This window comes from Culex quinquefasciatus, chromosome 1 (genome assembly GCF_015732765.1).
Source record: "Culex quinquefasciatus strain JHB chromosome 1, VPISU_Cqui_1.0_pri_paternal, whole genome shotgun sequence".
In the NCBI taxonomy this organism is placed as follows: Eukaryota; Metazoa; Arthropoda; class Insecta; order Diptera; family Culicidae; genus Culex; species Culex quinquefasciatus.
In genome coordinates this window covers 70,839,493-70,855,931 of record NC_051861.1, presented here as the reverse complement: position 1 = coordinate 70,855,931, position 16,439 = coordinate 70,839,493, and the positions used below count along the sequence as shown (strand labels likewise).

Genomic DNA, 16,439 nt, shown 5'->3' with positions numbered 1-16,439 from the left:
TCTGGGGATAGTGTGTTAAATTTAGAAGATCAAAAGTGGGCGGATGAGCGGACTCTCTTTGGATTAATCAACGGACAAGTTGTATAACGCAGTTATAATTGTAAGTAAGATAATAACCTAACGATATCCAACATAGCAGGCATGTTTCACAGTTGTAACAAGTTTGTAAGACTGCAAAAAATTGAATCCCCATTTCAAGGAGTGGCTTCAATCAAGTTTCCATTTAAGCAGTTGTGTTCCCGTTATTGGTATCGATTTAAACTGCAATTGAGTTACAATGAATGCATGTACCGAAACCGACCATGGTCCAAACCAGTCCGAGGCACGAACGGATGATCATCCAGTGTGAAAGACCGACCTACAACTGTGTACTGCACTGCACTGGGCTTACGGATGATGGTGATGTCGCGCGAAACTCTCACTTCGAGGTTAAACGAGTCGAAAAGATCAGAAATTCATAAGGCCAGGCCGCCGCACTCGTCCGATCGTCCGTCTGTCCGTCCCCGCCGTTTAGGTGAGGAAGAACAAGACGATACGAAGCTCAAAATTAGTACGTTTATACTTGGCGGCCGTGGCTGATGGAAAACGACGAAAGAAATGAATGAAAAAAATAAACAAGACTAGGAAAGGCGCATAATTGAAATTTATAAATTTGTCACCGGAAATCGCTGGCTGTCGTCTGCGGACCGCATGCTAAAGAATGGTTGAAAGAAAGTTAGAATAGCACGAAGCTTCTTTGAAATACTGAGCAAAGCCAATAGCTAAAATGATCAACATTTTTTAATTAATGAATAAAAATAACTTTGGCGTCTGAATCAAAAGATAAGTTGAGCTTCAATTCTAAACAACTGTTGTTTTCATTGATAACGTTTGTGAGAAATAATTTGTTGCTTTATTGGATACGATAAGTTGTAGTGTGTACTTTTCGTCAAGTCAAAGAAGGAACTGTAGGATTTTACAATAGAGCCAAAATTTGATGATTTGATTAAATGATTAAACATAAAAGAAATATTAAAAGTCTATTGGAAAAGTAAAATTAACGAATTGTTACTTCAGTCATCCCACATATTCAGAACGGTTTACAGATCGGCCAATGTTAAATAGATCATAGAAAATCGATATTTGAACATAATGATTTGCTTTTACCTTCATGTGAAAGATTTTTTTGTGATCTTTCGATTTATGTATCGACCGATTGTAACTTTTTACGTTTTGTATCACGTTTTTCTTACGAATGTAAACAAACATTGGTTCTCTCCAGGAGTACATATTTTTAACAAAATAATGACTTCACACCCTGAAATCAATGAATCTCAAGCTTAGTGATGTTTTATACATGGTTTGATAACTTTATTGTGAAAATATCAGTTAAATTCAGGTTTTCCACAATTGTGGGAGGCACAATAACATCCCACAATTATGGAACAGGCAACTTGGAGGCAGTGTTTTCGTACTCTGGATAAAATAGTCTAGAAATGAGAATACTTTTACTAGTGAAATAGCAAGAGAATGTCCAAATGAAGGTCCTGAAAATAGTAAAGTCGACAGAAAAGCTGCATTTTGCATGCCATTCCAAAAGTGTTCCGAATTTGTGGGTGTTTCGAATATGTGGGATGACTGTAAGTAACCACTTCAAAATACTATATTAAAATTGGAAGTAAATAACTTACAATATGTAACTAACTGTTTATCCCAGTCGACCCATCGAGCCATAACAAAAATGCCAAATTTTGAAAGCCTGTACCGAGCTTCAGGTTGTTAAAAATCTAGTCTAATCTAATCAAACCCTAACGTAGCCAATCTTTTGAAGAGGTCCTGGAGAAAGCTTAAGGTTAGATTACGTCTGGCTCTCTTCTTGTCATTTATTAACATTTGTAGTGCGCCACTGCATTAGAATGCATCGAAACATCACAAACGTTAAAGCGGCCAGGCCAACTGCGTAAAGTTAACCGCAGAGATTATTCGTTGAAGTGTGTTGAGCTTGAGCACAGAGTGTTCAAACAACAACACAATGCTGAATCTACAGAGGAGAAAGAAGCGTGGGGACAAACCACCATACGCTCCGAGTTTTGGTTTTAGGTAATTATTCGTTGGAAGCTCCATGCTTAAAAGTTTTGGTGCTCCGAAACCCTTTTGGTTCGAACATTGTATTTTCATTAATGTCCTGGACACCATTTGCCGTGATTATAGCTCTCTTACAACTCGCTCAGCTCAAACCTACAATGTTATATATCGGTTATATATACCAAAACTTGCAAGGATCTGGCCTACACGCCTGTGATATTTAAAGTAAAAGCCAAAGTGCTTCGAAAATTGTAAATTAAAAAAATCTGTTTCACGGGTTAAACCTCATTTAAATCTATATCCTTTCACTGCACTTCATTTATTTCTTATTCATGTAGAGTAAGAAAATATCCTTTTAAATTATTACACTTTGTTGAGAACCAGAACAGCATTTTTCTAAAATATTAATTAAATTCTAAACTCCTGATCAGTGTAAACTAATGTCGTTTTAGTTAATTTATCCTCTAAACCAAGTGATGCATTCTTTGCGGAAACCTGCAGTGGTTTGAATGTTTCTAATCGCGTTAAATAGTTGGTTCCAGATAGTAGCACCCCTTACTATGAAACTATTTCCGTAATGTGTTGTGCTGTGTCTTGGAATTATTAAATTTCTAGTGCTAGTACTACGGGCAATTTGTATTTTATCTGCTAAATAGGGTGGAACGGAAAAGTTTACTATTTTAAACATGGTTAAACAAGATCTGAATTTAATAAACTCTTCGAAAGGACAGCCTAAAAATTCTTACTGAAGGTGAGTCACTCTCGAATATCTATTTAAATTTTAATGCTTTCCTTAACCTGTTCAAAGAAGCAGATGAAGCATCCAAAGCGCCAACTCCTGTAACGTCCAATCATGCTCATGTTTGCGATTTTGGCTCAGTGCTGAAACAATCCCATGAATGCCAACCAAAAATTAATTTGTTACACTCTATTGTCAAATCTTCGAAAATTTAATAAACGTAATTTACTGATTAAAGTGTTGCAAATATTTTTCTATGTTTTTGTCCCCCCCCCCCTTAAAATCGGGCTGAAAAATCAGGGGACAAACTTTTTTTTCAAATTCTTCAAACGTTTAGCGAAATTTTAGTGCAATCAGTTTAAAACAATTTAAAACTAACTTCCCTGCGTTTGAAATCATTTGAAACATGTTTAAGGAATCTTGCAATAGAGACCACCGAAACCAAGATATGTACAGGCTGTGGACAGGCTTAACAAACTTTTGTTTACAAAAAATAATTAATCCAAATACCTATAGATCGTAAATTTGTCATAAGTTAAAAGTTTACAAATTGATCGTGGGCAAAAACCCTCACAGACACTTGTGTTTGTAAATAGTACATGTGCTGATTGATAATCGTTTTTCCCCTGTAACGAAAACTATACAGCCAAACGGTTATTTATACGTGCAGGAGAAGGCAAGAGCACCCACCCTTCTCTGGCCCATCATTAGCCGGTATTTATCTGCTACTGGCTGTCTGCAAAGCAAAATATTGTTCTTTCCTTCTCGACTTTTGACTGCTGGCAACCGGCGCTGGGTGGCACACATTTTACATCGTACACGAAGGCCGTTTTGTCGATCTTTCGTGAGTGTTTGCTTCAAAAGAGCACCAACTCCGGCACAAATGGACGTGATTGTATTGAAATTACCCCTAGTAGTTTTGTTTATCTTACGATGAGATGTTTATTTTTTATTTGTTTATGCGCTGATAACATGTTACAAGTAGTGTGCCTTTTGTGAGCACGAAGATCCAGAACAGATGGCGCGCGATTGGTGATTTAGCGCGCCCTATCGCACTTGTGAGTGACAATTTGTACCAGTGCACGCAGTTGAGAAATAGTACTCTAAACAAATTGGATAATTTAGTAGTGGCTTAGCCGAGATAAGTTTCAGATTTGTATTGCGTTACAATTTCTGTTGGGGTTCTTTGGCAATTGTTGCACAATGCAACAATATTTATTAGTTTTATAATTAAAAAAAAATGCATTAAATTTATGCAATTTCTTTTCAAGAGAATCTGAAAAAAACAACTGAAATTTTACTCTCAAAATATTGTACGCAAGGAAGCAGATTCTTAACTGTAAAAAAGATTTGTAACTCAACTACAAGTGGTAGCATTAGTTTGATTCAACAAACTACGTGTGGTGCATTACCGTCTTGTATACACGTCATTTACGAGTGGAAGAGATACAACGCCAGCCAGCGGTTAGTGTGGGTTTCAAGTAGCACTTGATATCCAATAAAATGCCCTCGTTTAACAGAATTATACACACGATCAATCCTGTTGCAGCAAGTTTGACCCTGGGGGAAAGCACAGTCGCTTCAGGCTTTTGTTTTCTTCTTCAGATGAACAAAAAGGCCGTTGCAAATATTTTTCATAGTTTATGCCCCCCCCCCCCTTCTTCCTTCATAATTGGTCCGAAAAATAAGGGGGCAAATTTTTTTCAAAAGCTTATCAAAAATCTATGGAAATAGAAGTGAGAACAATCTAAAATACCTTTTTCTGTTTCTGCATTGTTAATCATATTTAGCATGTTTGGGCTCGTTTAAAAATATGTTGAACTTTTATGAAATTACAATGCACAGGCACCGCAAAAAAAAAATTTCTCGCAAAAATATGTTTTGTCAATACCTAGAAATCTTGGAAATTAGTGATTGCAAAGCAACTGGACAGCAATTTAAAACACTTTTTTCATTTAAATGTTCAAACCGTGGCCTGTAATTTAAATTTTTAAACTTTTTATTTTTATGCATTAATTTTAAGATTCCAGACACATATTTACGAAATTAGTTGAAAAATAAGAAGAACTGCTACTAAAAGATATTAAATAACACACACACACACACAAATTAAACACAAATTAAATAAAATAAGTTTAAAATTTAAAAAAAAAGAACTGCTACTAAACAATATGTGGTATTTATAGATTCTTGGCACAAATTAAACGATATAAACTAATACAAATAATACAATTACATTGCTCATAACTGAACACATAATATTTTTTCAGTGTAGTGTAGTAACCTGGATAGTAAACTAGCTTATATCTGTAAGACCATACATCCAATTGAAATGTGGTCAAAGACAAACTTATAGGAAATTGGACGAGCTTTCCGGTAAAAATATTTTCGAGACTGAAAAATCAAGTCTGTCATATAGAAATTGCCAAAAACCATCAAAAACCCAATTTTTCAACATTTTTATTTTTAAAACCGTTGTAACTTTACAAGGATTCGACTTAGGACAATTGTCAATATGGAGACTTTTATGTAAAATTGTTTGGAGAATCGGCTCTCGTGTTTGGTTTTTGAAAATTTTGACGTTTAGAGCACTTTTGAAAAAAACAGTTTCAGTAAATGATTTTTGTATTTTTTTAGGTGAGTTGCTCCATCCTGCATTTTTCGTGAGTCTTTTTGTAACATCTTAGGCTATTTTCACAACAATTTTGAAAGAAAAAAAATCGTGGGCTCACCTTCAAATTTGACTTTTAAACTTAAAAATCAATAAATCTCATAAAAGTGGAGTGCTTTTATCTTTCAGTGTATTTTTTTTCCGAAAGCCCATTAAATTTCCTACAAGTTTGTCTTTGACCACTTTTTGATACGATGCAACGGCTTCGAGATACAGCAATATTTAAATTACGAAATACAAAAATATTTAAAACAGTTACGCCCTTCTCAAATGTCATTATCGAGTGTAACTGGCCCCATATACACAAAAATGGCTTTTATAGGCCTAGGATAACATGTCTACAAAATTTCATTGAAATCGGAGAGGGTCGAGAAAAAAAGTACCTAAAATATTCCTGTTTTGGGCTGGAATTGCTCTTTTACCTTCATGTTGATGTATAGACCGGCTCCAAATATTTACGTTTAATATCAAGTTTTTCATGAAAAACATTGACTTTTGAAACCCACTAATTCGGAACACATTTTTCTTACGAATGTAAACAAACTTTGGTTCTCTCCAGGAGTACAGATTTTTTTTTTTTACAAAATAATGACTTCACACACACTGAAACCAATGAAACTCAAGCTTAGTAATGTTTAATGAATGGTATAATAAATTATTTGGTGAAAACATCCGATGTTTAGTGCCAGTGTTGCGAGTTTTATTCTAAATTGCTGACAAAAATTCGAATCGTGGAGTGCATAAATCACGTTATATCGATTTGCCTGAATGCAGCGTTTGAAATCATACATGCTATTCTCTGGGCTGGAAGATTCTAGAGGTCATATTCGAGCTCGGTAGCCCCAAATTACTCAAATTCGTTTGGTCACAAACCAAAGATTGTCAATTCGAATCCCGGGGTGGATGTAAACTAGGTGGATTACCTCACCGTTTAAGCCTCCCGAAGACATAGTTTCGAGTAGGAAACATACACTAGAGACCGCCAAGGCCTGAATGCTAGAAATTTTACTTGAAAAATCATTTTATTTATGAAGTTCTGTTTTAAAACGATATAATTTATCTTTACAGATTCCCGCCCAGATTGCCTCCAGTCAGTGCACCAATCATCAACATTACGGTACAAACTTCGACAACCCACTTGAATCAGATACTTGAGCGGGCGGACGTTCTAGTGGCGTGTTCCCTTATCAATTGAACTTCAGCTTAAGCCAGCTGCTGAACAAAACGAAAGCGTTGTTAGTGGTGTCGTGCATGCAGCAGACAGTAATAGCGGAACATATAGTCGTGTGCATCAAAATAGTAGAATCAGTACTGCAAGATGATTTTGAATGTGCATGAAAATAGCTGAAAACATCCCAGTGCCGAGTAGCCGAAGATGAGAAAGCGTCGGAAAAAAACATTAAGCAAATATGAGCTTGAGAGGCGTCGGGGCCAACCCGTAAAGTTGTGTGTCGAGTTGATCGAGAAGAGAATTAACCCCCGAAAATCTTAATTAACGGTACGAACGAGTGAAGGTCGCCGGGCGACTGTCTTTCACTGATTCTTGTGGTGAGATTTTGATTTCGAGTGTGTTTACTAAAGTGAATCAGCATGGGTTCGTCCAAATATCAGTGTCTGATTGCCATAGTGTAGCTCTTCTAAACAAACAGCCAGAGTTCGAGACAAGTCACGCCGTGGGCCACCCTGCCCAACGACACCGACGGTCGGTTGGCAGCGGTAGCAGCAGCAGCAGCAGCACTGGACAAACTGGATCTCAGAATTTATGCAACATGCAAGGGTGCAGCTGTTCGAACCAGCCAATTCTCACCATCGACTGTGAAGTGTTCGGCCAGGTATGTGTTGTTTATACAAGTTTTTATGGGCACCAGTTATAATTCTACTCGCTCAACCTAGTCTTGCTCAGAACAATTTGATAAATACGCAAAAAAACGCGATATTTTGACACGTTAAAAATAGATCCTTAAAGATCACTTCGCAAGTGACAGAAAAAAATAAATCGAAACTGCATCTCGAGCAAACGGTTTATTTTGTGCTGCCGGGGGTTCTGTTTTTGTACTCAAATTCTTCAACGCATCACTCAACAAATTTTTCGGACGTTTCCAAGGAAAAAATTTAAAACATACAATAAATAGAGAGGGAAAATAAATTACTGAACTGGGGCGAAGTATGAATGTAATTTGAAGGTCAAATGATCCGTTTGAAGAGCAATAGAGATTTACCACTTCCAAGAGAGTTCTGGAGTTGAATTCCCGGCTTAGCAACTGATGATTTTTATTGTAGGTAGTTAAGCCGCATGATTTTTTACAGCACAAATATTATTTAAAATTTTGTGTTTCATAAAATTAGGAGTTAAGAGGGCAGTATTTGTAGATTCTGCTCGGTTTGTTCTAGAGGTTGTATCGAGGTGCTCCGATTTGGATGAAACTTTCAGGGTTTGTTTGTCTATACATGATGAACTCATGCCAAATATGAGCCCTCTACGACAAAGGGAAGTGGGGTAAAACGGGCATTGAAGTTTGAGGTCCAAAAAATATGAAAAATCCGCTATGGAGGCCTACAGGGCAAAAAGTGCCGCTATGGAGGCCTACAGGGCAAAAACTAACGTTGTAAAATTTTTGTTCTAGAAAAATCGTCAAACTATGAGGCGTATAGTCCATGAAATTCCCTAACTTTTGACCTATGGGAGTATGGGTGTTGGAGGCTGTTTGGAAAAGTTATTAAGGTTTTAAAAAAAATCCATTTTTAAAAGTAATTTGCAAAAGCTATGAGAAAAAGTCAAACCAATCCTGGATGCCTATAGCACGTTTTGAAGGGCTTCAAAAGACCATTCGAATGCATCTAAGAGAGTTGGAATTGATGAAGTTTTACGGAAATGCGAGCAATTTTAAGATTTTTCATGTTTTTGGACCTCAAACTTCAAAGTCCGTTTTACCCCACTTCCCTTTGTCGTAGAGGGCTCATATTTGGCATGAGTTCATCTCATGTATAGACAAACAAACCCTGAAAGTTTCATCCAAATCGGAGCACCTCGATACGACCTGTTTCACATCGGTGAAAAACTCGCTCTTAAAATCACATGAAATTCAACATTTGGTTCGCTTGGCAAACAAATGACGTAGTAGTTTTCCTTACTATTCATTATATTACAGGATCAAATTCGAGGAATATTGCGCATACGTAATTTTACCATAAACGACAGTTTAGTTGGTAAGTTTACATGAAATTCTGAGGTCTATAACCAAATTTCGGGGTTTTTGAATAAAACAATTGACATGTCCATATACTTATACATATACAGAAATTCCAATTGAAAAGAGCATAAACAAAAAAAAGTTCTCCGATCGGGCTCTAAAATTTTCCGGTGGTTCCTTGGCCAAAATACCACATTTTTCAAAAATTCCAGGATATGATTTTTCGAAAATAAAAACAGGAGTTTTCGGCGAACCGCGTGCAAAAACGTAAAAAGGCGAAACGGGGAAAATCTACCTTTTTTACTAAAACTGCGAAAATAGAAGCGATGATCTTTACATATTTGGTATCAAAATTTGGTATAGGTCATCGTTGAAATTTTGAATTTATCGATGCGCCGATGATCCTAGTTTTTTTATTTTCAATTTAATCAAATCTCGGAATCCTGTTTATGAACACTTCCAGTTTTTGAGTACCGTCAGTGCGGGTGACTATGGGCCAAAAAACGATACAACTCTCGTAATTCCTGTTAATAAAAACAATTTAACAGCAATTTCATTTGAGAAGAACCTAAACCAAAAAACAAAGTTCTCCGATCGGGCTCAAATTTTTTTCTTAGGGTTCCTTGGCCAAAATAATTAGAACCGTATTTTTTTGTTTGGCCATTAGGGTGACCTACAACGTGCTAGGGTGGTTCGAAAAATCGCATTTTTTCGACAGGCCTGTTTTTGCGCGTGGCACGTCGAAAAAAACTCAGTTTTTTTTACCTAGTTTTTAAGTTCCAAAAATCATATCATCCAAAAATCATGTATCAGGGAAAATTTCATTTGCAGATATGAGCTCTTTGGTCCCGGACCTTCAAATCAGCAAAAACAATTTTCATGTGACCTTTGCAAATATTCAGCTAGTTTTTTTTTCAGACCTCAACAAATTTTATCCTATAAGCCCAACTGATAAACTTTCTTTTAGAAGGTGGCGTTCTAAAATTGGTTCAGCCGTTCCGAGAAATGCTTTGAAAAAAAATAATGTTTTTTTGAAACGGAATCGACGTAACACCTTAGGATGATTAAAAAAAAACTTTCTGCACATTTTTAGAAATGATCTTGGCAACGCCTCTTTTTTGTGCAAAAAAAAAAGTATGGTAATTTTTTGCTACACTTAATAAATTTTGCTTTAAAAGTTTAAAAACGGCATAACTTATTGAAGTGCCAACAAAGAGTAAAGTAGAGCCGGACAAACCGGATATTTCGCCGAGAATACCATTATCCAATCAACTGCGTTCGGTTCGTAAGTTCGTTCGTCCCCGCAACACGTTCTTCCAATGATGCTTAATAAAATACGCGTAAACGTTTCGGACTCCCTGGGCCTCAGCTGGGACTTGTGAACATTGCATAAGCCACACGCACACACACTTTCTCGTTTCCGCCCGCATAAGAAACATAACACGACACGGAAAGCCATCAGCGATATAAACATGAGATTGATCGTCGTCGTCACCGCCATTGTCGCACATCATTATGCACTTTGTTGTATTTGTGGGGCGGCCGTAATGAAGTCCCAACAAACATTGAGTATACCACCAACGAACGTCGTCTTGGTGGTCACAGGTTGATAACAATGCAGTTGAAGCGTTTCCGTAATTTGAGGAAAAGCATAATACCTTAAATTTATGCAAATCCCTATAATTGGTTTGTATTTCTTTGTTGTATCTGATTTCAGTTAAATTATATGCAGTACAACCAAAAAAGGTTAAGTAACATTGAGGAATTCATTCACAGTGAGTAATTCTTTACAAAATCACTTTGTGTCACCACAATATTTTTTTTTAACATTTTTTTTGTAGCCATCTTTTCAAGGAAATTCCTGGAAGAGCATACAATCCTTGACCAAAATATGATTACTTTTTAAATACAGTCATCCCTCATATTCTGAACAGTTTACAATTAGTTTACAGACCTATAAATGTTTCAAAAATCATGTGGATTCGATAATTGAACATAATGTTCTCTTTCACCTTCATTGACAGATTTTCTCGTGACCTTTAGAATGATGTATTGACCGACAGCGAATTTGTAACTTTTATTTCACTTTAACATTTACATCTTAAAGATGTGAACAACTTTTGTTTTGTTATGTTTTTTATGAATTGTATGATATTGTTTTGGAAAATTATCAGTTAAATTTGGAGGAAGTGTTTTGCAGCTCTTGTTCAAGTAGTTGAAATGCAATATTTTGTTGAAAAAGAACGAGTTTTACCAGTAAAAAAGTGAAAGAATGGCCTAAACTAGGTCCCTAAAATAGTAGAAACAAAAAAGTTTGATTTTGCACCCAATTTGAAAATTACCCACTAAGTGTTCCGAATTTGTGTGTATTTCAGAACAATGATTTAAAGAAAAAACTGACAAAAGTTGACTTTTATTTTTAATGCAATTTACTTAATTTGCAATCAAACAGTATTTTAGAGAAATTTTGATAAAGTATATAGGAAAATTGTTTGAAAAAGGTCGCAGTTTTCATTTTCTTTAACAAAATGCCCATGTTTGCATTTAAAAAATATTTTTTTCAAGGGCTGAGAATTCCCTACACTTTGTTAATCTGAACTTTGTTGGAACGGTCTTTGGTTGCTGAGATATGGCCATGCCCAAGAAGCCCGCGTTTTTTGATCGAAAACCATTGGTACGATTTTCAATGATATTTTTTTTGTGAAATTTGCGATCTTTTCAATAAAAAAAAAAGATTTTAAAATATTAAATGCAGCCCATCATTTTAAAATGTCAGAATTCAGTATATTAAACCTTTTCAAAAAGTTATCCTTGATAATACAATTTCAAAAAATAAATGTTTTTATTCTTTCTTCTGATCCGCTATGACAGAATCAACATAAAAAAATCTTTTGATGTTCATCGAGAGAAAAAATCCGTAGGGATCATGGCTCTCCTCTCTCGCGCACGAAAAATAAGTATAAGGAATCTCCAAAAATCATCATCTTGATTATTAGGTGGAACATCTTTTTCACTACTAAACTTGCAAGTGTAACGTCACACGTCGAAAAAGCACCTGTCACCTTTTTTAGATGTGCAATGTGTGTAAACAAAGCGATATAAACAACGTTAAGTGATGCCGACAAGGAAATTCACACAAATAATCCTCAATAGATTGATTTTCTCCGAAAAGTTCGGGAGCGATTCTCTCTTTTTTGCGGACGAAGAAAGTTCGCAAGCGAAAATGATTTTTTGCGATTGTTCCATCATCTTGCCTCTTATTTTTTTAACTCTATTTTTAAAAAAATACTTGGGTAGAGATTATAGGCCCTTTCTGAAATTTTATGATAAGATGGCATTTAACCAATTGGAAAAAAAACTGATTTTTATCGTGCATCAGTTTTTTTCGACTTAGTCCTCATTTATACCTTTAATTATGCCGAAGACACCAAATCAAAAAAAATCTTAAGCATAAGCATGGTCTGCTGCCAAATTTGTATCGAAAATAATATGGAAACGATACAAATTTATTCAACCTGTTTAAAAATGCAAAAAAAATCGGTTAGGGGAAATCTCATTTTGCTCATTTTGTTTGTAAATTTAGAAGCTGCACAATTTTGAATGCACCACCCAGTCGGATTGGGTTCGATCCCAGACGGTCCCGGTGAAATTTTTCGAGACGAGATTTGTCTGACCACGCCTTCTGTCGGACGGGGAAGTAAATGTTGGCCCCGGTCTAACCTAAAAAGGTTAGGTCGATAGCTCAGTCCAGGTGTAGGAGTCGTCTCCCTGGGTCCTGTCTCGGCGGAGTCGCTGGTAGGCAGTTAGAGTCACAATCCAAAGGTCGTCAGTTCGAATCCCGGGGTGGATGGAAGCTAAGGTGTGAAAAGAGATTTGCTATTGCCTCAACAATCAAGCCTTCGGCCACCTGGTTCGAGTAGAAATCTCGCAAGCGAGAACGCCAAGGCAATGCTGTAGAGCGAATTATTTGCTTTTTTTTACAATTTTGAATGAAAATTTAACTTAACTAACATCTGTTAAAGGATTTTTCAATAAACTTTTAGAAAATTTGAATGTCTCATTAAAATATCTTTTAAAACGTTAAGAACTTTGATAGCAATTATTATTTTCCTTTTTCTAGCTCACACTGGACGGTCGATACAACATTCCGCGGGAAGCAAAAAGCCTCAACATCCAACTCAACGTGCGAGCAACGCGACTTCACATCAGCTCCAAACTGTTCGAGAACAGCTTGCTGAACCGAGTCCTGATCAAGGGAAACTACAACAACGGTGGCTCCAGTCAAGTTGACCACGTTGAGTTCCTGGCGAAGGCCTTCTGTCTAAACAACGGAACCTACCCTCAGCTGGAGGTGGTGAACGTTCACACCGTCGTGTTCCACAGCCAAACTTTTTGCCGTGAGTTGGACTTGTTTGTATTTTTTGGGTAATTAGGTATACGAACGATTTTGTTGTTATTACTTTCCAGAGGAATTCAACCTCAACGTGACACGTGCCGCCGAGGTTGTTATAATGCAAAGTGCATTTTCCGTGCCAGAAAGCGAAATCCTACTCAATGGCGTTAAGGATATCAGAATTCAGGACGATGCATTTCGGGGATCCGTGTCAACCAAGGTGGGTACAAATTCAATTTCATAAAACACTTCACCTTATGGTTTCTTCTTACCCAACAGCTCGACATTGTAAACTGTGGCATCGGGAGTTTGTGCGAGTTGCGGGCGTCCTTTAAGGAAATCAGGTTCATCAATACAAACATCAAAGAAGTCTTAACTAAGGCATTTGATGTGAATAAAATAGACTCGTTGGTGTTTGAGAATTGCAACATTGGTGTACTCAAATCGCAAGCGGTTACAGAAAAGGTATATTTGCCATATATAGATGAAGTTGCACATTAACTAACAAGTTTCTTTTCTTTGTTTTTCCCCAGCTTTTATGTAAGCATTTCACCGTGACAGGTTGCAAGATTGGGACAATCGAAAGAGAGTTTATTTCGGAAAGCGGGTTAGTGAACTTCATGTTGCAGAACAATACGTAAGTCACGTAAGCTTTTTAGGATTTGATTTTAGATCATTTTTACCTTGTTTAAAAAGTAGTTTTGAGCAACTTTGAATTGTTGAAAACATCATTTCATATCTGTTTTGTTCTTTTTTGAACTATCAAAATGTTACAAGTAAAACATGGAGTTAAACTTTCTGCCCAGTTGCTGTGAAGTTTACCACGGCTCTTCAGAAAGATTACGTGCATGCTGTTACCTGTCTTACTCTAGAGATGAAAAAAAATGTTTTGGATGTATTTTTGACTTTAGTTTAATATTTTAAAGCGTATTGCGTATTGAATCTTTGTTATATCTAGCACAATTATGAAAGTTTACTTCAATTTGTATTTACAGAATCAGCGAGATTGCCCCAGAAGCCATCCGGTTTACCGGAGTAACCAGTAAAATCATCCAGAATAAAATCATCAAAACTGGAATCAACTGGTTCTTCCAGAACGGTGGCTGGACCAGTGTGGCCATCGTGAACAATTCGTTCGGCGAGTTCAACTACTTTACACTGGAGGAAACTGAACAGCCTTCGCTGTGCCAATTCCATGGCAATTCGGTGACCCTACCGGCAATCCGGAGTTTCAGTTTTTTCCACCATCAGGCGTGCACTTTGCGTGAAATTTCGTTCAATCGACAGTGCACTTGTGATGAGCGATGGATGAAGGAGTTGTTCTTCCAGGATTATGATAAGCTGCTGAAGGAAAGCTACTGCCGGATAGATGAGACTTTGAAGCATTGCTACAACGCTTCAACGTTTAATGTTAAAAAGTACACGCAACAGGTGTGCAATGAATCGACTCGTTCAATCGATTGTTCCAGCAGTCAAAAGGAGAAAAAAGTTGAACCAAATTTTGTCAGTCCAACCGAGATTGAAGACGTCCAGTATCAGGACTACTATCAGTACATCGTGATGGGAGCGTCAGCGATAGTGGCCATAGTGATTGTAGTTTTGTGTATTCTGTTCCGCACAATCTGTTCAGGGAGACAATCTGCCGCCTCAGGAGATGTAGTTTCGAACGCCTCGTTCACGATGACTCATAAACCGAGCAAGGCTTTCACAAAGGAAGATAAGTCGATTATTCATCAGACGTTACAGAAAATTAAGGAAAAGCAGTCGCCTGACACCTACGAGGACATCTTCATTCACACCAAGAAATTGCTCGACGGCAACTCAACCGAAACGGAGAAAGTCCTAACAATCGGAGAGATCGTGCGACGTCTCAACGAATGCGAAAACAGCGGAGATGACTTTGTGGCATTTACCGACATTCTGTACCGTCATCTGGCGCCCAGCACCAGTGCGACTCCACTTGAGACCATCTACGCCGAACCGTCCGCTCCGGCCGAGGGCATGACCGTGATTGGTGGAGTCCCGGGCGGTACACCTGACCACATCTACGCGGAACTAACGAGTGCGGCTCAACCACTGCTGATAAACGAATACGCCGCCCCGATGGACTTGAGTGACTCACATTACTCGGAACCCGTGCAAATCATGCACAAAGGTAACGCACACTCCACACAATCACAATTTGAACAAAGGCTTATTCTTGTTCTTGCCTCATTTCAGATAACACTCGTACGCTTATCACTCCATACGCCATAGGAAACAACATTTCGGGCGCGGTCCAGCACCCACAACCCGGCACTTCGCGGAATTTGCCCGACATTCTCAACAGTGGCAACAGCAGCACCACCAACAGTAGTAGTAGCAATAGTAATACAACAGCAAATGCCATGATAGTGGCCGGTGGCCCTCCTCCTCCTCTGCCGGAACCGCTTAGGTACATGGACCGATCGCCGACCAGCAGTCGGGAGATTCCCGAGTACACGCTGCCAGCCAAGAAAGTGCCACCGAAACCGGCGCCACGTCGCGAACCGTCCGAAGATTCGGACAGTTCTGGCACGAGCCATTCGGAACACTCGGGTGGCAGTGATATTACGGTTAAAATAGACGACATTGTTGAGTACGCTGATGCGTAGCCGACCTGGGATCGGGTTTTTGGATATGGAGGGAATGTTAGTCTAGTGTAAGAGCAAAAAAAAAAACGTCCAAAACAACACTACTGTATGGTAATGAAAAATTTTTTATAAAAAAGTGATATTAATTTAATTTATAAATGTATTTTTTATGTAATGAAACCAAGTTGAACGAAATCACAGAGAGAAATAACTTTAAATGTTAGCAAGTTATATAGTGAAGCCCTGTAGATAATGGAACAAGTGGCGTGAAAAGTAACTAAATAAAAGACTTCCTTAAAAGAAAAACTGAGTTATTTTTTCCCATTCGAAATGGTATTACTGTCCTTCCTATCTGTGTGTGTGTGTGTGTGTGTGTGTGTGTGTGTGTGTGTGTGTGTGTGTGTGAAAAAAAGAAAGTGTGCTTTCAATCCTTTACTCGCTGTTATTTTTTAACAAAAAACTGCACTGACTTTTCTGTCAAGTCAAACTTTTCCCTCTTCAGCAATGCCTTGGCGTTCTCGATTGCGAGATTCCTACTCGAAACTAGGTGTTCGAAGGCTTGATTGTTGAGGCAATTGCAAACCTCCTTTTTCACCTTAGCTTCCATCCACCCCCGGATTCGATCTGACGACCTTTGGATTTTTAATTCAACTGCCTACCAGCGACCCCACGGAGACATGACCCAGGGAGACGACTCCTACACCTGGACTGAACTAACGACCTAACTGAGCTTTTACTCAACATTTACAACATTTACTTCCCCGTCCGC

The 16,439-nt window shown here is 37.8% G+C and overlaps 2 protein-coding genes across 2 annotated transcripts in view; one reads left to right on the top strand and one right to left on the bottom strand.

Annotated features, from left to right (window-relative positions):
• Window positions 1-16,439, bottom strand: part of LOC6034412 (E3 ubiquitin-protein ligase highwire) — a 63,255-nt gene that overhangs the window by 26,693 nt on the left and 20,123 nt on the right.
• Window positions 7,141-15,976, top strand: LOC6034414. The gene is made up of 7 exons (XM_001844680.2): window positions 7,141-7,306; window positions 12,786-13,062; window positions 13,133-13,278; window positions 13,338-13,523; window positions 13,592-13,695; window positions 14,054-15,213; window positions 15,279-15,976. Exons 1-7 carry the CDS (start codon window positions 7,244-7,246, stop codon window positions 15,689-15,691), a joined length of 2,349 nt encoding a protein of 782 aa, XP_001844732.2. The 5' UTR covers window positions 7,141-7,243; the 3' UTR covers window positions 15,692-15,976.

Excerpts from the sequence above, each read along its gene's own strand:
- LOC6034414 (XM_001844680.2), top strand. The coding sequence starts at position 7,244 with ATGCAAGGGTGCAGCTGTTCGAACCAGCCAATTCTCACCATCGACTGT. Across the intron at positions 13,696-14,053 it reads TTCATGTTGCAGAACAATAC|AATCAGCGAGATTGCCCCAG; the intron begins GTAAGTCACGTA and ends TTGTATTTACAG. Across the intron at positions 15,214-15,278 it reads CGTGCAAATCATGCACAAAG|ATAACACTCGTACGCTTATC; the intron begins GTAACGCACACT and ends GCCTCATTTCAG.